General features: G+C 42.4%; 1 protein-coding gene across 1 annotated transcript in view; it reads right to left on the reverse strand.

Annotated features, from left to right (window-relative positions):
- The window catches only part of LOC124613007 (paraplegin), an 88603-nt gene that overhangs the window by 40257 nt on the left and 20671 nt on the right, over positions 1-27675 (reverse strand). The window contains exons 5-6 of the mRNA XM_047141561.1: positions 20338-20502; positions 132-283 (exon numbers count right to left, since the gene is read on the reverse strand). Coding sequence (XP_046997517.1) covers positions 132-283; positions 20338-20502 — 317 coding nt within the window. The remainder of the gene's footprint in view (positions 1-131; positions 284-20337; positions 20503-27675) is intronic.

The raw sequence follows: 27675 nt of genomic DNA on the forward strand, positions 1-27675 counted from the left end.
ACACCTCTCTAACCAACCAACCCTCCCCCCCCCCCCCCCCCCCCTCCCGGTCTATACGCACCTCCTACTTCTGGAAACACAGTTGCTAGATATTATTATTGTTGTAGTACACTGCAAATAAAGATCTTTACCTCACTCTTGCAGCTCCAAGGCCTCCAATCATCTCAATAAACTCTGAACCATTCATTGATAAGAAAGGAACATTAGCCTCTGTTGCAACAGCTTTGGCAAGAAGGGTTTTTCCACATCCTGGAGGCCCAAGAAGTAATGCTCCCTTGGGTACCTATGAAACAAATGCTGTTAAATATTCAAGAGACATTAAATGAAAGGAAAATGATAAATGAGGACAGGCAAACATTCATCTGAAGATGACTAATACATGATGCAATTTTCAACATTAAATGTCAGAAAATCACCCGTTTTGGCAAGGAGGCAAATAAAACAAACAAGGGGAAACTGAACAGCAGTAAGGATAAGGGATGAATAGCTCCAAGGATTAAAGCATCTTTAGTTAATAAGAAAGATTTACAAAAATTGAAGGCAACCTGCAGTCAACAATTGAAACTCCAATTTCACCAGTATTGCAAAATTCCCCGTCTTATTAAAAAACCAAAACTACACTCAAAAATTACAATGCTACAAGAGTAAAGTAAAAACTATTTTGGACCTTATTAAGCAACAAACTAACAGAAATAGTAACCCAAATGAAATTAGAATCCCGCAAAATAGCACTAACGGAAATGGTAACACATTCAAATCATTGGCCATAACATTCAATGATCACTTCTTCACAGTCACAGCCAACATCCCATCCTTTAACAAACAACCAAATATAGATACATTACTTTGTCTTTGTAGACACTGCATGCACTAACAAGAACATTAGTTTCAAAAATTCAACCCCTAAGGAGATTACAAAAATTATGAGGTCACTAAAAATAACAATTCTGTTGGCTACGATGGGGTTTATAGCTGAATATTAAAATCTTGTGCCAGTTCCATATAACTGCCCTTAAGCCATCTTTGTGATCAATTACTTATGATTTTCTGACAGACTTGCATATTTTATATTAGCACTGATCTATAAGATAACTGGAGATAACTAAGAGAACTGTTTCATTTCCTCCAGTCTTTTCAAAATTGCCTACAAAAGTGGTTCAGAATGGAGTTAAGTACTCTGGCGATTATATATTTAACTAGCTTCCAGCCAACATACACGAGGAAATTGGGAAACCCTACCAATTCAAAAGGATATTAGAAACAAGTCTCATTACCCATTTGTTTTACAAATTTTCTGAATATCTAGAAACAGGAACTGAAAAGTTCTGTTAGACACATGGCAAGTAGCAGTGCTTGTTGAAAAGCTGTATGGCAAGTAGTATTTACAGGTGTAGCTATATTTTTCTTTGTACAACACTGTTGTAATCATCTAAATAGAAAGCTACTAACAGTAGATAAGCAGCAACTATTTGGTATAACTGAGGATGCAACAGCTTTCTTCCATTTTATTTTAATAAATGTAACTAGCATAACAAAAAGCATACAGAGCAGTCACATGAAAATGAGACACGTGGAAAAAAGTAATAAACTGTTTACTATAAAGTAACTGCATAACTGTTAATATATTTATCCCACTATGAGGCAAGACAGTCAATGCCTTCGTGGATTACTGTTGCTTACGGAACCGTGATTGTACCCTGGTGTGCACTTCTTCATATGAAGCAAATTGATGGTCACTTAAGTCTTTTTGCAGGGCTCCAAAAATATGGCAATTGCATGGGGAGGGATCAGGATTGTATGGAGAATGTGTAAGGGCTTTCCAATTAAACTTCTGCAGAGTAGTCTAAACATCCTTGACAAATTGTGGGATACATGGAACATGATCGATGCCTGGCTGGCTGGATTGATGGATGAACAAATGAAAGGGTCAGATAGTACAATATTGGGTGGTGACAGAGACATATATAAAGCTTTCTTTTTCAGTGACAGTGACAAAAATTTACATTAACTTTGGTAACAAACCAAGCAGAGTGAGAATAACAGGGTGGAGAATAACTAGAATGGAAAGGGTATGGGGTGAGCAAAGGTTACGGGCAACACTGCAAGCCTCTTCCACATTACACCTGCTATTAGAATAACAGCTTTTTTTCAGTAACTGAATCCTACAAACTAGGCCAGGTGAACTAGTGGCACAGAAAACACTGTCCAGTACATCCTTAATGAGTCATTATAAAAAAAATTTCTTGCCTTTTACCAGTCAACGTCGCCCCGTTCCTTTCTGAAGTCTTTCTATGCATGAAATCAAGCAAATAATGGCTTTCCCTAAGAATGCTGGCAAACTTTTGTGCAAGTGAAGGTTGCTGCGCGCGCCGCGCACAGAAGTGTTACAACACTAGCATCAACATTCTGCATATAACGTATTCTTTCAAATAACAATAAATGCAGTTAGCATTGCTCATTGTGTTACAAATTCTTGCCATGTGAAGCTAAACCTGAGACAGATATGTCAGCAGGATCATGTCTGAGCAATGACTGTTCATTTTTTTTGGTTAATACACTGATCAGCCAGAACATTATAACCACCGACATATTATCAATATCAACTCTTTGAGGCGATAGTACCGTCACCTGGTGAGCAATGGCTGCTGGTCAGACACCTGCACAGTGCATGTAGTATCAATGAGTGTGCTGTCCATGTGTAGAATGCAGAAGGCACATGATCTATCTTAGTTTGACTGAGGGCAGATAGTAATGGCCCAAAGGCTTGGCACGAGCATTTTGGAAACTGCACGACTTGTCGAGTGTTTGAGGAGTGCTGTGGTGAAGGTCTTCAGCTGTGGCAAAACCAAGGTGACACTACAGCTGGATGTCGCGGGGTTGGGCAGTCACCTACCATTGCACATGCTGGACGTTGTAGGCTGGGCACATTGGTACAACCAGACAGGCAACAAACTTTGGAGGAACTAACATCAGACTTTAATGCTGGGCAGAGTACAAATGTGTCTGAACACACATTGCACCGAACACTCCAAACAATGGGCCTCACGCCTGTGCTAATGTTAACACCACGACATCAGCAATTACAACTGAAATGGGCATTTAACCATAGGCACTGGATGTCATTGCCGTGGCAGAATGTTACATGACATGATGAATCCCAGTACCTACTTCATCATGCTGATGAGAGAGCATGAATCTTCAGGGGAAACAGCTACTTGACATGTATATCGTAGTGACTCCACTATGCTCTGGGAACATTCATGTGCATCCATGGGTCATCTCATGCAAGGCACCAAGCTTCCATGCCACGATATGTCACTGCTGTTATACGTGTCAAAGGTAAAAATTCTGCCTATTAGGAAGGTGGTCATAATGCTCTGGCTCATCACTGTAGTGATATAATAATACTGTGGCATAGTCCACGAACAAAATATGGAGAAGATACAGAAAACAGTTGATACTGTATACTCAGAATACCCTCAGACAGAGAGAGAGAGAGAGAGAGAGAGAGAGAGATGTCAAATTTTTTCTACAATGGGGTGTCCAGGTTGGGAGTTAAATCAGCTTTGTGAAGCCAAATGATGCAGGTCTGAATGGATGGACAAACAGTGCTATTAACATGTGAGCCAATCACCATCACCATCGCCATTGCCATCACCACCGTTGTCATAATCACTGTTGTCACCACCACCACCACCACCACCACCACCAACAGCAGCAGCAGCCGCAGCCGCCGCCGCCGCCATGAGCAATCGACATCCGCTGCTGAAAAATGCCACCGTCTAACTTTCCCATGTATTACGATCATCCTTGTCAGTTCTGCAAGTTTTTCTGTCACTGACCCACCTTCCACTAAGTAATTTTGTCAGCCTTTTCTTGTCTCTTGGAATCCATGGACATCCATTTGCCTGTTTCTATGATCTGCCCATCTCCATTTCATTTTTATTACAGTTATAATTACCTGATCCATTTGTTTGTTTTATTACCTCTCTCAGTAATTCCCAAAATGGATCCCTCCATTTATCTCAGAGTGACGTGCAGTCTTGGAATGGCTTTTCCTCTGTCCATATGAAAACATACACAATTACCAGTTGCAAGGTTAATGAACTTGAATGTGCAGGCAAAAAACTTGTGATGTGATGTGATGTGAAGTGGTGTGAAGTGGTGGTGATGAAGCAGAGATGGGGTACCATTAACATAGCATCTGTCAATTTCATTAAGTGGCCAGAGGGCTCAGCCAAGAATCAGTTCTTTAACCATCTAGATGCAGAGCTACTGCTACCTAACAATGGGATGTGTTTTCAGCCATTGGTATTATAGACAGATCAGCTACTGGACCCAAAATTTCAGCAAGATGAGACAAACAAGTTTCATGGAAATGCAGGAATTCTAAAGTGAAACAAATAGGTTAGATGCTGTTTGACTTAATAAAATTGTTACGTGATAAAATTAGCAAGGGAATGTGACAGTAAACATTTCCTAAGTTTGGAGACAGGCAGCATTACTCAACCATGAGGAAGTGGTGCCAGCCAGGAAGTCTAAACATTTCAACACTGTTACTGGGTCAGGCATATCAGCCACCTTGCCACTCTTGCCAGAGAGACTGCAAGCCATTCTGTGGAAAATGGTTACAGCAGTGCACACAGAATCGCCTTCATTACATCCATAACGTTGCCAAGGAGACACTAGGAAGGATGTAACAATGGCTAGCAAGAGCTTGACTACATAGTGAAGACCTTACAACAAATTCATTAAGCAAATGTAGCGCAACTGAAGAACGTTGATGACTTGGGAAGAGCAGAAACAATTCGGTCATTACAAATTATGTGGTAGAGCAGAGTCTCTCCTTGGGGACATAAATACTCCACTCCCACAAGCTTCTGGCACCCAATTGGTAGGACTGATGGCATTCATGTCATTCACAATCTGTTCTCTGGTTGTCATATACTAACACTTTGTGAGAGAGATTTTTCTGGTGTTGATCTTGCACTTGCTGTTTTATGAGACAATCAGAGAACCAAAGGAACAACTGAAGGATTTAAGCATCCAGTATTGATGCCAGCACAGCAACCAGTGTTGATGGATAGACTTACAGTCTACCAACAACACTCCCGTCCAGAATGGTAGCTGCCCTAAACTCCAGGCACTGCACGGGTCTGATGGTCTACAGTCCCGGCGGACCAGTTCAGCACTCAGCAAAACTACATGGTGTTTGACATTGCAATCCATCTGATGAGAAAATGCAGGCAGTGATCTGGGAGGGATCGAGAACTCCCAAAAATAGCGTGTGAATAGAAACACACACATCTTGGTTACTGCCATCTCCAAAAGCAGAACTACCGATGGGGCATTCCTTCCTCACCAGCAGGACTCTAAACCACTGCAACTGGTATTCATCAGCTTCCACTTCATGCTGACACAATGTTCTTGGCAGCAGCAAGTCTCCTTTTGGATTTAGCAGATTAGAAACAACCTGTATTTTCAGCAATAAATATAATAAATTTGAATACTGTTCTACTGCATCTAACGACTCTGCACAGGTCCTCAAACTGCATCCTGACAAATTAGTAGGGTCTTTCCAGCCCAGCAGAGGGCGGTCCATACACAATTTATACTTGTGATTAGTGACATCTACTGAGTATGGTGATCAATCTTTGTCATTTCTCAAAGATCAGTGACATAGCTATGATGGATCTTTTGAAAGAAATTCCTTGTAAGTTATCTGTGATTGCATAAAAAATTATTTTCTTGATTTTTCAAGAGCTATTCCTTTTTTAAATGGGTCTTTGTAAATGGTGTTGACTGTCCTCAATTTAGTTCACAAACCTGGCAACATATTATTGGCACTGTGTCGACAGCATTAAAATTTGGTAGAGTTCAACTTTATTTTGCAACCAAAAGCAATAAATCTGAAAATTTTTCCAAAGCAGTTTGTCAGAACAGCAACCAGAGAAATGGACACGCTTATGAACAGCAGATGAGAATTTAAGGCAGAACTGGGGAATAATGCAGCCCCAGCAGACACAGTGATTGTAAAAAAAGTCAGTTGTCCGTTGAACAAGAGACCCTTTACCTGGTTCACTTTACCAGTGTCAACAGTTTTAATTGTTATCTTCAGAAATGGAATTAGGCTCTAATCATTAAGCCAACATCAAAATAAGACTCGGACAGTTGTGTTTTACAAAGGCTTGGCAAAAAATAAATATGTAAAGCATGTAGGTTAAAAACAAATGTACAAAGATCGAGCAGTAAGATAGTTTGTTTCAACCAATGTAAAATAATTAAGCTGAGAGCCACAAGATACCTTAGTTACAGCATCAATAAAATAGAGTGAATTGCTAAAAGTATATTATATGTTGCAATGAGTAGCAAACAATGAACTGTTAAATTGCAAACTGTACGTAGTACACGCAAAAAAAGTCAACAAACTGTTGACATGAAGGGTATCGAACGCACCTACATACAAAGTGGGAATGCTAGTGTACACATAAAGTGTAATAAAGTCTGCTAAAATATTTGTTAAATGCAAGGATACATCAAACCATATAAAATGATTAACGAAAGCAGTTAAAAAGACAGTAATCCATGCATCTAGTGTTAAACAAACAGACATATAAAAAATAACATATTTACTATGTAAAGGGAGCTAAAGAAATGTGCCATGTTTATGATGGTGCCATGGGCCACCGGAACATTGATGATACGCTGAACTGTTCAGTATCCTGGAGACGAGGCTAGCCGCTGGATCTACGTTGGCAGGAAACAAAAGTAAGTGAGCTTCAATACCAGGTAGTGGACGCCGTCGAATCGCAGGCATGCAGGAGGGTCCAGCATGTTTTTACAAGTTAACTTGGTGCATAGAACTGTGCCTGTAGCTTATCTAGATGTTTAGTGAAATCTAATGTGTACAGCATAGTTACATATTAAAAATAAACATGTAGTAGTTTGTGGCTATACCAAGAAGACCTCATCAGAACGTAAAAAATCCATGTTACATAAAAGTCATTAGTACATATTGGATAAATGATAAACTGAAATGACTTTAAAATCTGTGATCAAGCAAGCTTCGAATTTGTAATTAGATACAACATGAGTTGGACAGGAAATAGGTTACTGTAAATCATTTAAAAGAGAAGCTATACAATGAAAACAACAACAAGTTTTTGAGTGCAAGTAGTTCATTCAGCAAATCCACATAGTTACGGCAGGAATGTTTATAAATTTCAACTTCTTCTAAAAGATTCATTTTGCGCCCTTTGTTGAATATATGCAAAGCTTCCATACCAAGTAAGGATGGATGGAGGAAGGTGTGTTTTTCAGTTCGAGGAAGTTGTGCACAAGTTGATTTATTAAAATGAATGTATTTCTCGAGTAAGTGCTCACAAAAATGGGTTTTAAAGCCTTCTCTGTGTGTTCTATATAATAGCTCAGGCACCCATTGCACTGAATGCTACGTATCTCAGATATGATATATTTGTCTGTTGTATGGCTTCTCATTCTTGTCACTATTTTATTGATTCTGTAACAAAAGTATGTTGTGGCTCTCAAGCTTAACAGTTTTAAATTTGTTGTACCAAACCCGTTTAATATCTGCTGTTCATTCTTTTTACATTTGTTTTTAACATACTTGCTTTACGTATGTATTTTTTTCCAGTCCATTGTAGGATACTACCATCTGAGTCTTCTTTTGATGTTGTCTTACCAATGATTTGAGTCTATTTCAGTTCCGAAGATAACAGTTTAAACTGTTGAAACCAGTAAATTGAACCACATAAAGGTTTTCTTATGCAGCTGATGACCGACTTTTTATCTCTGTTGAAATATTCTGCAGCTGCTGAACTAGTTATGAACAAAATAAAAAATAAGACTTCTTCATAAAGTTTGATGAAGACCCCAAGAAGTAAAAAATGTAAATGCAGTACCGAGGAAAAGTTCAAACAAGTGAACTATAGATTTAAGAGTGAAGTACTAAGAGCTAACTTTGTAGTTAGACTACCAGACTGCATGGCACATTTCACAGAAATGACAGGAAATGTACACCAAAAAGCAAGCATTTGCCTCATGAGCAAGATGTACGAAGAAGAGAACCTAATCCAGTCACTTATCAGTGATGTAAAATATTAAATGAAGGAGGTAACGACAGATAAAGAATGAAATGAAGTTATTATTAAAGGATGTGAATGAGGCAGTAACTTAAAAGGGGTACAAAATGATGAAGTCTTCTTCAGAATTCAAAAATTCAATTCAATTTGAAAATAGCATACAGCATAATTTTTAGTGTGGTTCAAAACAATCCATTCTGGAGTGGTGAGCAGTTAAAAATTCACTCTGACTTACTGCAGTGCTCAATGTGGGTTACCTACTAACACAGAAGGATGACCTAGCAGATAGCAATATAAATACAGGCACAATCTCATTGTTGCGTTCCTGGCATGAGGAAAACAACTGGTGTAGGCCCAGTGGCAGATACAATATATAAGAGACAGTGCATGAGCCTTACTGAATGATGTTATGGGAAAACAAAATCAAATCTTGTGGGACCTCACAACCAGTAAATGATGATAAAGTCTTTGATAAGCTGCTGATGTTATTAGATACAAGAAGCCTAGTCACAGCTACATTGCAAAAGGTGATGGCTGGTATGTGGAAAGTAATCTGTTACATGTGCTGTGCATGTGGAGAGTAAGATGTGAAGGAACAAATTTCAGGCACTAGGATGTACTAGTATTTGTGTGACGTGTTTAACGGAGTGGAACTTCCATTTGCATTTGCAAAGGTTGTGGGGAAAAAAAGAGCAAAAGACACAATAAATGTATTCAAAACAAATGTTAAAATGAGAAGGATGAGAAGACATACATACTGGAAGGAAGAGCTCATTTGAATTTAAGGAAAGGTCGCGAATGCTGCACTGGGACAATACTCCTTATTACATAGCAAACAACCACGCAATGGTGATGAGAGTGTGATGTACATAGCAGAGCCGCAGCAAACACCACCCTGAAGGTTTCACTCGCCCACCGTGTCACTAGGTGATGGCATGGTCACTATCAAAGGTGCCTCCGCACAGTCACTTGGCTGCAAATACACCTGGCTATATACTGGCAACTACACAGTATTTAGGCTGGCGTCAAGGTCATGCCAGTTCTGTTCGGTTCACTTCAGTTCAGTCCAGTCCTTTGTGTTCTTTCGGCCAGGAGCCGCCCACAATGGTGAATCATCTATCAGAATTCTCACTAAGGAATAGTCATGACCTTTTATGTTTTACTCCAGTCAGTAAGTCAGTATCTCTGCCAAGCCATTGCTTATGCACTGGGGACATGTGTGGACTTTAGTATTAGTTGTCATAAGGCTTTGTGTTATTAACTTCTTATTCTCAAGTGAATCTGGAAATTACCTTTGACATTTTCTTGGGGCCTTCTGCCCTAACATCAATTACTGTGTAACTCAAGTGTTAAATGCTGACTAAACTTATCTACGTACTATCCATGTAGAACTTGCTTCAAGGTGGAGATTAAGTTTATTTGTCTCTTAATTAATATACCTGTTCAACATTCTTTATCCAGGCTGTGTTCTCACTGCACCTCATATCAGCTGGTGACGAGGGGTTTTTCTGTGTTGAACTCGGTTTCATGCGTGTCTTGCATCCCAGGTGGATGATGTTTTCATTCATGGAACTCCAGTGTTCGGAGTGAACTGACATTTACTTTCTGTGACGGCATGGCTACACAACCAGCTGCTGATCTGGTGGACAGTGCTTCCCAAATGTCACTGCTGTCTACACTATAAACAGAGTCAAGAGCTGCTGCTGGAGAAGATGGTTACAATCAACATGCCTCCACCAGAACTTTCCTATGGCTTGACATGCAATGATTCACTGGTGACAGGATTTTGAACAGCACCCCAACCATTCCAGCTATTCAACATAAAAACCATGGGGAAATTATGCAGCGGGCTCAAACAACATTTCCTGGCACATGGTATCATAGTTAACATTCAGCAGTGCGTGATCTTTTTGGTCTATGCAGGTGCTGAAGTGTACCATCTACTGCAACAGTTCAACCCAGCGGTTGAGTCACATGCCCTCCAGCATGAATGTCTGAAGTCTTGCTTACTGGACTATTTGGCTCCCAAGCACACATCGTGGTGACCCATCACAAGTTTTTCAGCCACCGTAAGCTCTTTGCACAACCATATAGGGAGTGGATAGCCAGGTTACAGGATCTGTCCAGGGGCTTGTTATCAGTGTGCTAAACTCCAGAACACACAATCTTAGGCTGCATCCTTATTTATGTATATGATTGTGTCCCCCACATCACTACAGCTTTTCGAACAATCTTTTGGATTCTCAACACAATTGCTGGACCTATCTCAGGTGTTTGCTACCCAACCAACTTGCTGGCACAGCCTCAGGCTTGGCCTCCACACTGGCCCTAGTCACTCCCCACAGGTAAAGACAGTGCGGGCAAGCAATGTCTCCAAAAGCTATTCTCCTGCAGAAATTGTTTCATGATGTATCAGTGTCAACAGGGCTACTATTGCCATAACAAATGTTTGTCAGACAGAAATTTGCCAATTGTCTCTCAAAATGAACAAGGATTGTGCTCACCCCCCAGTATTCAGGATCAGATGAGGCATCCACTGTTTTCCCTCCAGATGTACTACATGTACAGGTCGTTTTTCCAATCTACAATAGGGTCCTCATGCTGACAGTAGCTGTCAACACAGGGCTAGTGGTTTCTCAAACGCTCTCCAATAACCATTGTTAATTTGGAAACATATTGGTGCTGGTCTCTCTACCACTCCAAGAGTTCTCCAAAGAACTTAAGAGCTACAGCAATGACACTATCAGGGTCAAGGACAAGTTTTGTGCACAAGTTCAGTACCAGGCAGCCTCATTAACAGGTTGCCTAATTGTGGTTGATATGACGGAGGCTATAAACTTTTGAGGTTAAAACTTTTAAATGGCCTGTTGTTGGAAGTCTACGATTTCACTAGTAGTATCCAACCCTTCGTGACCAGCTCATACCTGAGGGATCTTTTTCCCATGAATGAATCAGTTTTTGTGTGTCCCTTGTCCAGCACCACAGGATTTGAGGCTACTGTTGCACTCCTCCCCTTGACTACGGTCTGTTTCTTTAAAGTGGGCAATGTTCCTTTTGAGCTCAGGGATAAGCTTAAGAGAGAGCCCCAATACTTACAAAATAAGACATCTTTACCCCAGTATCTAACAGTCAATGGGGCACTCCCAACATCATTGTCAAAAAACTGAATGGTTCACTAAGGATTTGTGGAGACTTCAAAACCACAAAACATCAAATTCTTTGATGATGCCTCCCCTATTTATAAAGTGAAGAGCATGGCTTGACTTGCCAGTTGCAAGATCTTCACAAAAATTGATATGCATGGCATATATCTCCAACTCCCACTCAATGAGGCATCAAGAAACATCTTAGTCATCAACTGGCTCCCCTTTGGCATTGCCAGCATCTTGGCTATCTTCTAATGCAACTTAGCACATCTTACAAGAGAGGTGCTGGCGACAGTCAACTACTTAGATGACATTATTGTCACTGGCAAAAATGATCAGAAATTAGCTATCAGCTTAGACTATTATTTCAAGTGCTCAGGTGGGCAAATCTCAAGTGAAACAAAGAAAAATACTGTTTCTTAATACCAAAAGTCATGTATTTGAGATATATGTTCGGTGCAGCAGGTATCCGGACCACACTCCATTATATATGGGCCATCCAGAATCTCCCAGTCTCCAACAACACTAAACAACAAAATCTGTGCTGGGACAACTCAGATACTATAGAAAATTCATGCCATCCTTTAACCACTTCACAAGGCACTGGAGAAAAATGGGAAATGGAATTGGACTTCCACATGCAACAAGGCTTTCCAGCTTCTCGAATGAGCTCTTCTTTGTCCAACCTGTCTCAAGCCATATGAGTCGTCCGAACCTTTAACTGTGGCAGCAGATGGATCGGACTATGGCTTGGGAGCAGTCGTTTCCACCAAGTCAATGGGGTAGAACACCCCACTACACTTGTCTCCAAGATGCTAACACCTGCAATGTAATTACAGCCAAATACATACATACAATATACAATACAGGTCAATGGCACAACACGCCAATACTGACATCCTCTCGTGCCTAGCCATGGAGCAAGACCCAGAGTTCGAGTCAGTCCCAATGGCTATTTACACACAGATACTAAAGCCAAAGAAGTTGTGGTCAAATTTGCTTTGGATTCAACAGTAGTCCAGTATGGCCAAAAATTTGCATGGCTGGCTCCATCCATCACAACTCTAGGTTACCCAGATGATGGTCCTTAGCTCCTCTTCCTGCTGATTGAGCCACCTCCGATACTTCCTCCACGATAACGTCTAGGTGCTAATTTTTTTCAAGGGTTGACAACACAAGGTGCTGGTGACTGTGATGCATCTCTTAGGTCAGGCAATGTTCGAAGTGCAACTCAAAGATGTCTCCAAGTGCCATAAGCACGTCAACCAAGTGCACCCACGTAGTGCGCCACACCCTCTTACTGAAGATTTTCCATAGTTTTTTATTCCAGTGTCATGCACTTAACAGCCAAGAGCATCGACAATAACCTGCAGCCATCTCCACTACAGGCTTCACGATCTCTGAAACACTGATGAGGGAGCCCTACTCTGACATAGGCACTCACACCCATGGAAGTTGACAGCAGCCCTCCTGGTTCCATGGCCGCTGGCAGGGACATCACCACTTTCGGGAACTCAGAGATAGACAACATCTTTGTTTTCATTGGGAGGAGGTGTGGTGCTGGGGGGTGCTGCTATGTTGTGGCCACAAAGCCTAAAGCTTATCACATAGCGCCAATCATATTCCTACATTAAGCAGGTGACCAACAGAAGTCCCACAGGGGCCACTCCAGCAGATAAAAGCCTGTAGATTCTGCCTGCATGCCCAACAGCAGTGTGGGTTCCACCAGTGGTCAACGGGCCGGGATGAAATAATATCTCACTGATGAGGTCATTAGAAATGGAGGTGCATACTAGAGTAACAAGTTATACTGTAGAGCACAACAGAAGCAGATAGAGTAGGGCTGAGTAAGAAACAGTGGAGAATGGAAGAAAAGGCAAGACAAATGACCTGAAATTCATTGTCACAAAGAAAATAACAGGAACAGAGTAGTGGAAGTACCGAAGTGAAGCAAGGGAGCTGTGGGCAACCTATAAGTTAAGGAAATCGTACTGTTATTTTTTAAGGCCATACCCAATTTCATAACCAACTAATGAACAGTGGAAGAAAGAGGACCAGGTTGGCGGCAGTATTCAGTTACAGAGCAGGTAGTACTCAAAATTTTGTGAGGCATTACCCAGTTTCAAAATGAGTGAACGGCTCAAATGTTTAAGACTGAAAAGTATGTAAGAATGCCATAAAAGTATAGTGTGGTCACAATTTCAGTAACAAAGACTTGAGTGCCAATAAGTGTTTAGAAAAATTAACAACACGTCTTTGGTGTAAGTAGAACAGTGATAAAACTTCTGTGTACATATCACAATTGCTAAGGGCAATAACAGCTACCAAAGGCATCAAGGACTAATGCATCACATTATCTAGGGCACCAAAGACATCATTGCTGCTCATGTGCTAGGACCCTTTCTGATGTCATAAGGTGATTTCACACAGGTCATGATGAACTTGGGGGAGCTTCTGTTGTATGCAAAACACTGTTTTTGCAGAAAGCAAACTGTAAAACTTTTACTGGTGAGACAGTGAACTACTATTTTGTAAACAAATACAAAGCAAAGCAAATGCTTGGCATCAGCAGCACTCTATTTGTGTCAAGGAATGGAAGGAAACATTACACACAAACAAAATAGCACATGTTGTAAAAATAAAAATCAGAATAGCTGGCATCTTGCTCTCCTGAAGAAATTGCAGTATCCACCAGAAAGATCGCAGGAGGCGCACATCGGCACGGGCGTCACGGACAGTAGTTGCCGCAAGTAAAGTCCCGTCCACCAGAGGGCACGCGAGAATTCGGCCGCGCCCTCTGCCGGCAGAACAACAACTCAGGCAGCACAGGCCGTGCCCAGACAGTTTTAGATCGGGCATGCCTAGCAGACAGTTCCCGGTCTACACTATGTGAAGTGCGACGGACAATGTGAATCATGTTAATACACAATTGGCAACAAGTAGGGTCGTTCTTTCGCGTGTTGCGTCGTCGTTCTGGTTTCGCAGCTTATCCGCGGCATGGAGAATTTAGTGCGGGTTTTGGTTGAGCAGCAGACAGAGCTCATGGCAACCATGAAACAAGCGCTTCCGGCATTGCTCTCCACGCAGTCTGCTCCAGCGCCATATCCTCCTCCCTTTCCCCCATATGACGAGACGGCGGAGGATTGAGACGCATATGAACATCGCCTTCGGCAGCATTTCGAGGTATTTCATGTTGCCGATGCGGAGGTATGTCGTGCTCTTTTCTTGTCTTGGATATCTCCCTCACTGTATCAAGTTTTGCGGCAGTTCACGCCGTTGCAGGAACCCATGTCCTTGTCTTTTGACGCATTGTGTTCATCGCTGTCTTCATATTATCGCCGCCGCAGCATGTTGTGGCAACTAGGGTCAAGTTCTATCAATGTAAGAAACAGCGCCATCAGTCTTACCAGGCGTGGGCTGCTACCCTGCACGGTCTTAGTCGCATGTGTCATTTTGTCACGGAGCAGTCGCGAGAGTCATATGCCCACGTTATGGTGCACGACGTCATTGTTCGTTCGGCCCCTGATAGGGAGGTCTGGCAACGGGCCCTGCAGTTGGAAGACCCTTCCCTTGAGGAAGCCCTGTCCGTTGCTCAATTATATGACGTCTCTCACACCGCAGGTCAACAGTTGGAAGCGTAGTGCAACATCGCGGCAGTTCAGGGCGGCGTGGCCACTACGTCTGGGGTGGACAACTTGCGAGCGGTACAATACAGCCGTTACAGCCGCTCCCGCACGGCGCGTAAACAGAGTTCCGGCAGCCGGCCCCTGTTACAGTCCTGTGCATTGTGCTATATACATCATGATCGGTCAGAGTGCCCCCGGTGTTGGGCCGTTTGTCGCAAATGTAATAAAAAAGGACACATTGCTAAAGTTTGCTGCTCAGCCTTAAAAGAATTGAAGGAAGCAGGTACGGAGGACAAGGATGTTGACATTCAGGAAGTTTCATCGGGCCAGACTCCCGACGCATCGGCACACAAACTCTCTATCGAGGTGTCAGTTCGGTCGCGCCGATTACAACTGCAAGTGGCAGTTTCTTTGTTGAATGCACAAACTTACACCGACCATGGGACGCCCCCATTGGCGCCAGTTTACCGGCGTCTACGCGGTTATGGTAAACAGTTCATTCCCCTACTGGGTCAATTCACTACCGACATTACTTACAAATCAGTGACTTGGCCTCTTACTTTTATTGTTGTCAGTGATGCATGCTCCGCTAACCTTTTTGGATTGGATGCCTTTCAAGCTTTCGGTTTTTCTATTGCAGACACCATACCGTTGGTCTCTGAAGACGTTCCCCATCAATCACTGGGATCTTTGACCTCTGACTTTAAGGATATCTTTGAGGAGGGCCTGGGGCGTGTTGCAGACTTTGAAGCTCACTTAATGTTGAAGGCGTCGGCTCTCACGCGTTTTCTACGCACGAGGCAGATCCCCTTGGCTCTCTGCTCTCAGGTAAAAGCAGAGCTAGACCGGCTGACAGCCCTCGGGGTCGTTAGTCCCGTTTCTTCTAGTGAGTGGGCTTCGCCCCTCGTTATTATCAGGAAACCCTCAGGAAAATTACGTCTTTGTGGCGATTTCAAGGCCACCTTTAATTCCCAATTGGTGGTGGACACCTATCCCTTGCCTCGTTCTGGTGAATTGGTCTCCGACGTGGCGGGAGGCCAATATTTTTCGAAAAACGATCTTTCGGAGGCTTATCATCACAAACCGCTTGATGAGGACTCCAAACGGCTGGCGGTCGTCAACACCCTGTTTGGTCTTTACCAATATCAGCGGTTGGCCTTCGGAATATCCAGTGCCCCGGCAATATTTCGGCGACATCTTGAGCACGTCACATCGACAATCCCTCATTGTATTAATTACCTGGACGACATAAATGTCACAGGCTGCAGCATGAAGGAACATTTTCACAACCTTCAAACCCTCTTTCTCAAATTCAGGTCCGTGGGCCTGTGTTGCACCCTGCGTAAGTCGAACTTCTTCCAACCATCCATTGAGTATGTGGGCTACACCTTCTCTCAGCACGGCATCAAGCCGCTAAGAAGTTTGGTCCAAGGTATCGTCGACCTTCCGCGGCCAGCTTTGCTGAAGGAGTTACAAGCTTTTTTAGGCAAGATTGCCTATTACCATCGGTTCATTCCCAGGGCTTCCACCATAGCCTGCCCCCTGTACTGCCTTCTGCGCAAGGGTGTTCCTTTTGATTGGTCGCCTGCATGCGAGCGCGCGTTCACCTCGAAGGGCCTACTCACGTCAGCGCCTTGTTTGGCTACTTTTGACCCCAATAAGCCATTGGTCCTGGCTACAGGTGCTTCGCAGTATGGGGTGGAGGCAGTCCTGGCCCATCGCAATGCGGAAGGCTCCGAATAGCCATTGGCGTTTGCGTCTAAAGCTCTTAGTCCCGCGCAGGCCATTACTCCCAAAAGAGGCTTTGACCATTGTCTACGCTGTTATCAAGTTTCACCTTTTCTTGTATGGCACGAAGTTTCAGTTAATCACTGACCACAAGCCATTAATATCGTTATCTGGCCCCGGATAGGGTGGCCCACAGACTGCAGTGCTGGGCCTTGTTCCTCTGTAAGTACCATTATGACATTCATTTTCGCCCTACCAGGCAACATGCCAACGCCGATGCTCCTTCCTGTCTTCCGGTAGGCCCGGATCCTAAGTTTGATCGGGAGGAGATTATGTGTTTTCATTTGGATGTGGCACCCTGCCAAGCGGGTGATGGCTTCCCGATCACTAGTTCTAGAGTCGCCAGGAAAATGGCAGCTGACCCGGTTCTCCGGCAAGTAGTTCGCCTCGTTCAGCAGGTGTGGTCGTCCCGACCTGCAGGCCGGGCCTCGGACCCTCTTCGTCATTATTTTGTTCTACGAGACCGCCTCTCAGTCTTGGAAGGAGTTCTCCTTCTGGTTATCGATGATAAAGCTCCTCGCATGGTTGTTCCTGCAAGTTTGCAAAGGGAGGTCCTCACGTTATTACATGAGGTGCACTGGGGTGTTTCCCGTACTAACACCTTGGCTTGCAGACATGTGTACTGGCCCAGTATTGACAGAGAAATTGAGCACTTGGTGGCCACCTGTTCCCAGTGTGCGAGCCAACAGCCGTTTCCCACGGCAGCGTTCTCTTCATGGCCGCCTGCAACCCAGGCATGGGAACATGTTCACATAGATTTTGCAGGCCCGTTTTTCAATGGCTTTTGGCTCATTGTCATTGATGCTTATTCCCGATTCCCATATGTGGATTGCTGCTCCTCAACCACTTCAGAAGTTGCAATCCAGGCACTCGTAAAAATCTTTTCTGTGGAAGGTCTGCCAGTCACCCTGGTATTGGACAATGGACCTCAGTTTATTTCGCAGACCTTCCAGGATTTTTGTAGGCCCTTCGGTATTTAGCACGTTTGCTCTCCCCCCTTTCATCCACAATCGAATGGGGAAGCTGATAGCATGGTGCGCACATTTAAGACACAGATGAAAAAGTATGTGCACGAATTTCCTGCGGAGGAGGCATTGACATTTTTCCTGACGGCATAACGGACCACACCGATTGCCAGTCTTTGCAAAATGGGGTACCTGGCTTTCCACCGGGTGTATTGGTCTGGGCACATGGGTTTCGTCGCAATCCATGTTGTATACCGGCGGTGGTCCTGCACCGCAATGGCCACCGGCTCTATACCTTGCATGCGGGAGATCGGGAGGTATGTCATCACCAAAATCAGCTACGTCCACGTTTGGGCACCCACCCTCCGAACCCTCAGGCGCTGGCTTCCCCATTGCCAGCACCTGTGTTTTCTCAGGGGATGCTACTGCCCCTCCCACCTGTGACTCCGCCACACTGTGATGGTTCTCAGCCTTGGCGGCCTCCAGTAGCTCCAGCACTGGCATCGCCATCATTAGAGATGCCCCGGCGAGAGCCGGCCCCCCTTGCAGGCCCGGTTTCTCAGGAAGCTGGTTCACCTGTGGTCGTGCCTTCCCCATCGTCCCCGCCACTGGGTCACGCCCCTCCCGAGGGATCCGGAGTTCGACAGCTTGTCACCCGTTCTGTCCCAGGCTCTGGTGGTGGGACGACGGGGGCCTCCTCGTGTGGATCAATTCCCACAGTATTCGAAGGTGCCGGCTCGAGGGTTGGCAGATGCCCCCGACTGCAGCATTCCAATGGACGAGGAGGTCATCGCTACTGCATGACGCCCCACCTTCCGACGCAGTCGATCACAGTGGCTTCACCCCCACCCCCGAAGGAGGAGGAGTGCAGTAGCCACCAGAAAGATCACGGGAGGCGCACATTGGCACGGGTGTCACGGACAGTAGTTGCCGCAAGTAAAATCCCATCCACCAGAGGGCATGCGAGAATTCGGCCACGCCTTCTGCCGGCGGAACAACAACAACTCAGGCAGCAAGGGCCGTGCCCAGTCAGTTTTACATCGGGCTTGCCTAGCAGACAGTTCCCAGTCTACACTATGTGAAGTGCAACGGACAACGTGAATCATGTTAATACAGAAATAAAATGACTGCATAGGATTTACAGTAGTCACAAACACAGTACTCAAAGACCATGTGCACTTCAAAAATATTGCACAAAGTTTGTCGCAAACTTACACAGAATTCTCTTTGTGCAAAATCCTTCCCAATCAATAACCAGAGAATGTGTATCTGACAAACTGGTGGCAGACTACCAGAGAAAGGATAGAAATTGGGAGGAGAATGTGAACTGCCACTAGAATACACATTGGAAAAAAGACTACTTGAAGAAAGGAGAGACATGACAGAATGATATGGCCTATCAGGTACGACACAGTTCGTCTTATGCTCATAAAGCCAAGCACAAAGCAGGTCAAAATCAATAGAGATACAAAAATTACATTGCGCATTAAGGGACTTTATTAAACTGGCGACACTGAATGCTGAAATACAGTTGAGCTGCAAGCCTTCATGGTCAGAGGAGCTGTATCACTTAATGGATTTTGGCTGAAGAAACAAGTGTGCCCTCACAGTATTTCGCAGTTTCAATGTTCCCGAGACCACTTAAAGCCTTTTTCTGTGCAAGATAAATAACTGCCTTTAAAAGTCTCCTCTCCTGAATCAGAACTCTACAAATGTTAAATATGGCACATTTTGTCATCAAGAGTTCTTACTGCACTATGAGGCTAATTAATCTAAGAGAACATCTAGCACCCCATGCCACACATTTTTAGCACTTAACAGAGCGTATGGTATGCTGCATTATCCTGGTTTTTTTAATTAGGCATTGAACTTCCATCCAAAGTAAGTTTTTTTACAGTCAGCTCTCTGACCAAAGCATATTTTTTACAGTCAACTGTCTTTGTCAATAAGTGAAGTCACAGAGATGCACAAAATTTGATGTTTTCCCAAAATGTGTAATTTGGATGAGAAAGATGTGCACTAATCATAATAGTCAAAGTTTAATAAGCACCAATAAAACTATTATTTGATAAATATTGAGATAATACATGTGACATTGAGAGAACATATGAATGCAGAATTAGTTATTTGTTAAACTTTTTCTAACTGCATAATGGGATAAGACACACGCTATCTCATTATTAAAGCCAAGAGATTACCTAACTATGTACAGGTAGCACTGCTGCTGAAATACATGCATGCATATCAAGGCCTTCTTGTTTTTGTTACACTTTAATTAGGTAGAAATACATTATTATTCATCTGTCGCTGTCTAAGTAGGAAGCCAAGACGCTTATTTCATATGAGTTTTAATAGTACAGACACTGCTTTGACACAACTACTATGAAATTTCTGCCTCAAACAATGAAATATACTGGAATAATAGATAACTTCAGACTGACTATCTTAAAAGCTACTGTACATAAGAAAGCTGGAAGCATGCCATTCGTTCAAACACTTTGCACAAGGAGGTATGATGCAGGGTTGGTCTTTTCTTCGCATGTTCACTTGCAGTTTGTCTCTCGAATGGCTTCTCATGTATTAGCTATACAGTGTTCTGCACAGCAGTGCTAATTATTCAGTGATGGTCATAAGACATCACATCATATATTAATCAAAGCACAGGTAACAAAGTCATAATACGTACTTGAATAATATAATATATACCAACCTTTGCACCAAGTCGCCTGTAATGTTCAGGTCTCTTTAGATAGTCAACAAACTCCATAACTTCTATTTTTGCTTCTTGAAGACCTGCTACATCTGAGAAATGGACTCCTTTCCCTGGACCAGTCATTGGATCAACCAGTGTAAACTTTGCCCTGCCAAGTTGAGTCTACAAAATTTACAATCTTGTGAATATAGATCCAAAGAAATTAACTAAAACAACATATCTAAAACATTTCTAAAACTTATTCCTTTGAGGGAAAACAGTACCTATGAGGGTTAGAACTTAAGTAGTGGCAATTATTTATTCACAACCAATACAAAAGAGATACGCATTTGCAACCATTACTGTCCTTACAGTAGTCACCAGCATTGTGTAAAGCCCATTGCCAGCGATGTGGAAGGCATAGTATACCATTAGCAGAGCATGTTCTGTTGAGGGTGCGAATGTAGTGGTCTACTGCCTGTCGAATCTCTGGAACAGCTCTGAAGCGAATGCCACGAAATGGTTCCTTCATCTTCGGAATCAAATCAAAGTCACAAGGACTTACATCTGGGGTGGATGGTACGGTACTTCCCAGTTCCATCGACCGAACAGAGAAGACACAGATTGCGCTGTATGCGCCCGCGCACTGTCGTGCAAAATGATGGGTGGTTTGCACAGAAATTGTCAGCAATTCTTTCGCAAAGCTGGTCACAGAGATTTGACAGGCAGTAGACTGCTCCATTAGCACCATCAACAGAACAGGCTCTGCTAACGATATACTAAACCTTCCACATCGCTGTTAGCAATGAGTTCTACACAATGCTGGTGACTACATTGAAGGACAGTAACAGGTGCAAACATATAACTCTATGTATTGGCTGTGAATAAATAGTTGCCACTACTTAAGTTCCAACCCTACTATAAGGGTCACCCAGAAAGCTTTGGAGAAGTAATGCAAATTCATGATTTGTTTGTAAAGCTACTTTCACATCTTTTGAGGAACTTTCAAGTTTTATTCACCAATGCCAACTTTTAGAAATATATGTGAATGGCCGGTTTTACGACTCCTTGGTGAGGCTGTTTACGACAATTTGTAAGCAGATACTGACTCCCACAGAGACCAAAATGAAGGACATTGTTATTTTTTCCACTTTTGGCAACAGAAATCTATCACAACGGGACAACACCTGGGTTGTGATATGAATGCAGCAACATTTGGATTCAAGGCTTCTCAAAAAATGTTATAGTTTTACATGTCCTGTGAGAAGACCTACTGTTATTTTGGGACAAGGAAGCAAGTAGACATTTCTGTGGCTACTTTTCCATGATATTTTGAAAATCTCAGGAAATTTCTTACACCTTTTGGTTACTGACTTGACAAAAGCACACCTACCAAACCACATGAAGGCTCCTGTAAAATTTCAGTGGCAACAGCTCACTCAATGCAAAGAATACACAGAATGTATTGAGAGATGCAAATGGTGTTTCCTTCAGTAGCAGTTGTTGCTGTGTGCTTGGACGAACTTCATTCTTCATCTTTCATTCAACAAATTAAATGCCTAGACCATGACAGGAGAAAAATCCCGAATTCTGAATACAATGTCTTATGCATTGATACACAATGAGAAAGACGAAAAATGGTCATTTATGCTATTATTGAAAGCGTTACTGGCACATATGCAATTGATGTATTTTCAAGATTAATACATACTAAGAAAGGACCAAACTTCAAGATCTATTTTCCATATTTACGTTAGTTCTTCGCTCTTGAGTTTCCTAAATTTCTTGCTTGCTCAACAAATGTTATGTATTGGTAGTAGAATTAAGCAAACTGCGAAACCTAATGAGCACATGCACAAAATTACACCTATGTGATCATATTGGCTGCTCTGCCATTTGTGACAGCAGCTGTTATGTTTGCCAATGTTTCTTTTCCAAATAATTCTAGAAATTGACAGCAAAAAGCAGCACCAGTCATGGGACAGGAAGCAATATCGTTCTCATACAAAATGAGTCCAGTTTTTGAGCAATAGATGGCTCACACGCTGAGCAAATCGCAGCCAAACCTATACTTGGGATGGTCTTCTTAACACAAAGTGGTGCCTTGTGCTATGCTCAGACTTGGGTCTCCAAAGCGTTTAATGTGGAGGGTCCTCTCACTGAAGGAGGAAACCATTCATCAATGGGAAGTGCCCTGCTCTAGGTTTGCTATGAGTCACTTCATTACATCTCTTTTCTTGGAAAGAAATACACCATAGCCAGGTTGTTGATCTGATAGACTGCAATGTGTTACAGAGTCATTGCCAGTCAATCAGGGTCCCAGCCACTATTTGGCTGCTGTGTATAACAATTCATTTTCCATGATTTGTCACCTGGGTACAGCTATTGAATAACCTGCACAGCCATTAGCAAATTATGAATTTTGGCATCTGATTCCATTCCAGCTACTCAAGTGTCCTCAGTACCGTGTGAAGTGCTGCATCAAACACTGAATTCACTTGGTGCACCCTGAGACCACAGTAAACTCCAGCATTAAGGTGGTTGCCTACAAGAAAACCTAACTGTTAGTAGTAGGTCTCATTCACACTTGCAACCATGTATGTAAAATTGCTCAACCATTTACTCTAGTCTCGTGATCAAGGTGAAAATCGACACCCCAACAAAGCTAACTACCTCGTAAAACAAGAAATCAGTAGTATCTGTATCCTCAGTATCACCCAATATGTCATCTCCTCCAAAAGAAACAGTAGGAAAAAACAACAGAGAGACTTCAAGGAGAAAATCAAACACTTTTCCTTTAAGGACACCCATGACATCCAATGATGATGATGATGATGATGATGATGATGATGATGATGATTCAGCACTTGACGTAGCAGTAATACTGAGTACCATTTAGCACTGTTGATATTTTTAAGAATATCAGGAATTCGATATATCTATATTTTTTAAAAAATATCATTATCAGCCCTTGATATATTGAAAAACAGTATCGATATATCGATGGGTGACTGGAACTCAATAGTAGGAAAAGGAAGAGAAGGAAACGTAGTAGGTGAATATGGAATGGGAGTAAGGAATGAAAGAGGAAGCCGCCTGGTAGAATTTTGCACAGAGCTTAACTTAATCACAGCTAACACTTGGTTCAAGAATCATAAAAGAAGGTTGTATACATGGACCATGGACCTTGCCGTTGGTGGGGAGGCTTGCGTGCCTCCGCGATACAGATGGCCGTACCGTAGGTGCAACCACAACAGAGGGGTATCTGTTGAGAGGCCAGACAAACGTGTGCTTCCTGAAGAGGGACAGCAGCCTTTTCAGTAGTTGCAGGGGCAACAGTCTGGATGATTGACTGATCTGGCCTTGTAACACTAACCAAAACAGCCTTGCTGTGCTGGTACTGTGAACAGCTGAAAGCAAGGGGAAACTACAACCATACTTTTTCCTGAGGGCATGCAGCTTTACTGTATGGTTAAATGATGATGGCTTCCTCTTGGGTAAAATATTCTGGAGGTAAAATAGTACTCCATTCGGATCTCCGAGCAGGGACTACTCAAGAGGACGTCGTTATCAGGAGACAGAAAACTGTCGTTCTACGGATCGGAGCATTGAATGTCAGATCCCTTAATTGGGCAGGAAGGTTAGAAAATTTAAAAAGGGAAATGGATCGGTTTAAGTTAGATATAGTGGGAATTAGTGAAGTTCGGTGGCAGGAGGAACAAGACTTTTGGTCAGGTGAATACAGGGTTATAAATACAAAATCAAATAGGGGTAATGCAGGAGTAGGTATAATAATGAATAAAAAAAAATAGGAGAGCGGGTAAGCTACTACAAACAGCATAGTGAACGCATTATTGTGGCCAAGATAGACACGAAGCCCACACCTACTACAGTAGTACAAGTTTATATGTCAACTAGCTCTGCAGATGATGAAGAAATTGATGAAATGTACGATGATATAAAAGAGATTATTCAGATAGTGAAGGGAGACAAAAATTTAATAGTCATGGGTGACTGGAATTCAAGAGTAGGAAAAGGGAGAGATGGAAACATAGTAGGTGAATATGGATTGGGGGTAAGAAGTGAAATAGGAAGCCATCTGGTACAATTTTGCACAGAGCGCAACTTAATCATAGCTAACACTTGGTTCAAGAATCATAACAGAAGGTTGTATACATGGAAGAATCCTGGAGATACTAGAAGGTATCAGATAGATTATATAATGGTAGGACAGAGATTTAGGAACCAGCTTTTAAATTGTACGACATTTCCAGGGGCAGATGTGGACTCTGACCACAATCTATTGGTTATGAACTGTAGATTAAAACTGAAGAAACTGCAAAAAGTTGGGAATTTAAGGAGATGGGACCTGGATGAATTGACTAAACCAGAGGTTATACACAGTTTCAGGGAGAGCATAAGGGAACAATTGACAGAAATGGGGGAAAGAAGTACAATAGAAGAAGAATGGGTAGCTCTGAGGGGTGAAATAGTGGAGGCAGCAGAGGATGAAGTTGGTAAAAAGACGAGGGCTAGTAGAAATCCTTGGGTAACAGAAGAAATATTGGATTTAATTGATGAAAGGAGAAAATATAAAAATGCAGTAAATGAAGCAGGCAAAAAGGAATACAAACGTCTCAAAAATGTAATTGACAGGAAATGCAAAATGGCTAAGCAGGGATGGCTACAGGACAAATGTAAGGATGTAGAGGCTCATCTCACTGGGGGTAAGATTGATACTGCCTACAGGAAAATTAAAGAGACCTTTGGAGAGAAGAGAACCACTTGCATGAATATCAAGAGCTCAGATCGAAACCCAGTTCTAAGCAAAGAAGGGAAGGCAGAAAGGTGGAAGGGAGTATATAGAGGGTCTATACAAGGGCGATGTACTTGAGGACAATCTTACGGAAACGGAAGAGGATGTAGATGAAGATGAAATGGGAGATACGATACTGCGTGAAGAGTCTGACAGAGCACTGAAAGACCTGAGTCGAAACAAGGCCACCGGAGTAGACAACATTCCATTAGAACTACTGACGGCCTTAGAAGAGCCAGTCCTCACAAAACTCTACCATCTGGTGAGCAAGATGTATGAGACAGGCGAAATACCCTCAGACTTTAAGAAGAATATAATAATTCCAATCCCAAAGAAAGCAGGTGTTGACAGATGTGAAAATTACCGAACTATCAGTTTAATAAGTCACAGCTGCAAAATACTAACATGAATTCTTTACAGATGAATGGAAAAACTGGTAGAAGCCGACCTCGGGGAAGATCAGTTTGGATTCCTTAAAATATTGGAACACGTGAAGCAATACTGACCTTACGACTTATCTTAGAAGAAAGATTAAGGAAAGGCAAACCTATGTTTCTAGCATTTGTAGACTTAGAGAAAGCTTTTGACAATGTTGACTCAAATACTCTCTTTCAAATTCTAAAGGTGGCAGGGATAAAATACAGGGAGCGAAAGGCTATTTACAATTTGTACAGAAACCAGACGACAGTTATAAGAGTCGAGGGGCGTGAAAGGTAAGCAGTGGTTGGGAAGGTAGTGAGACAGGGCTGTAGCCTATCCCCGATGTTATTCAATCTGTATATTGAGCAAGCAGTCAAGGAAACTTTGAGGTTTGCCAATGACATTGTAATTCTGTCAGAGACAGCAAAGGACCTGGAAGAGCAGCTGAACGGAATGGACAGTGTCTTGAAAGGAGGACATAAGATGAACACCAACAAAAGCAAAACGGGAATAATGGAATGTAGTCGAATTAAATCGGGTGATGCTGCGGGAATTAGATTAGGAAATGAGACGCTTAAAGTAGTAAAGGAGTTTTGCTATTTGGGGAGCAAAATAACTGATGGTGGTCAAAGTAGAGAGGATATAAAATGTAGAGTGGCAACGGCAAGGAAAGTGTTTCTGAAGAAGAGAAATTTGTTAACATCGAGTATAGATTTAAGTGTCAGGAAGTTGTTTCTGAAAGTATTTGTATGGAGTGTAGCCATGTATGGAAGTGAAACATGGACGATAAATAGTTTGGACAAGAAGAGAATAGAAGCTTTCGAAATGTGGTGCTACAGAAGAATGCTGAAGATTAGATGGGTATATCACATAACTAATGAGGAGGTATTGAACAGAATTAGAGAGAAGATAAATTTGTGACACAACTTGACTAGTAGAAAGGATCGGTTGGTAGGGCATACTCTGAGACATCAAGGGATCACCAATTTATTATTGGAGGGCAGTGTGGGGGGGGGGGGGGGGGGGTAAAAATTGTAGAGGGAGACCAAGAGATGAATACACTAAACAGATTCAGAAGGATGTTGGTTGCAGTAGGTACTGGGAGATGAAGAAGCTTGCACAGGATAGAATAGCACAGAGAGCTGTATCAAACCAGTCTCTGGACTGAAGACCACAACAACAACACATTGATGCAAAAACTTTTGACGTACCAGCCTATAAAAATATCAGCTGCACATTGTAAATGTAGCACTGGTCAAAGTATAGTTTTGTTATTAGATATTCTGCACATCAACAAGCTAGCAGCCTGCTCATCCCCCTCAGAGCAAGAATTGAAAGGAAAATGACTTACATCCACACTTGGCAATAACCACTTTGTTAGCAATACTAACTGCATGTGAGTGGCAAATCGGAGGTGTCCACTGTGTCTGCCGTTCAATTTCATCAGATATCAGATTTGCCCAGAACATTTCATGTCGAGTTCCCTCTTTCTTCATTCCTGTAAATGCCAGTGACCCAGCAATTGTACCAAAATTGCTTGGTGAAGTTAAACGCAGCAGTTTCTGTTGGCAATGGTGAGAGCCAATGACGTCAGCATTTGCCCTCACACATCTCCACCCACCACACAGACCAATCTTGTCATTTAGATTTTTGTTCATCATTTTCAGCAATTGTTTTTGAAGAATGCCGATCTGAAGAAATAGCACACTAGTTGTTATTTCTTCACATTGGAAATCTTGTTATCCTATTCGTATCACCACCCAATCAGTGCAATCAGACTTATTTTGTGCCACTTATACTTGCCTCACACAGTCAAAATGAAAGACTGGATTTGATGAAAATTCAAAAAGTAGTAAAATTCCTTCACACAGTGAAAGTAAAATTATGTTCTACTACAATTTCAGAAGAACAATTTCACATATTTATCAAAAGTTGTGAAAAAAAATTGTAATATCAAATATTGCCATTTCAATATCGACATATCGGTGAAAAAGATATTGCTGATATACATCAATATCTTTTTTAAAAAAAGTATCAATATATCACTATTTTATCAACAGCCCAAGTACCACTTAGTCCTGCTAACTTTCCATGAATAACTGACTTGCCTAACTCACTAA

This window comes from Schistocerca americana, chromosome 4 (genome assembly GCF_021461395.2).
Source record: "Schistocerca americana isolate TAMUIC-IGC-003095 chromosome 4, iqSchAmer2.1, whole genome shotgun sequence".
Lineage (NCBI taxonomy): Eukaryota > Metazoa > Arthropoda > Insecta > Orthoptera > Acrididae > Schistocerca > Schistocerca americana.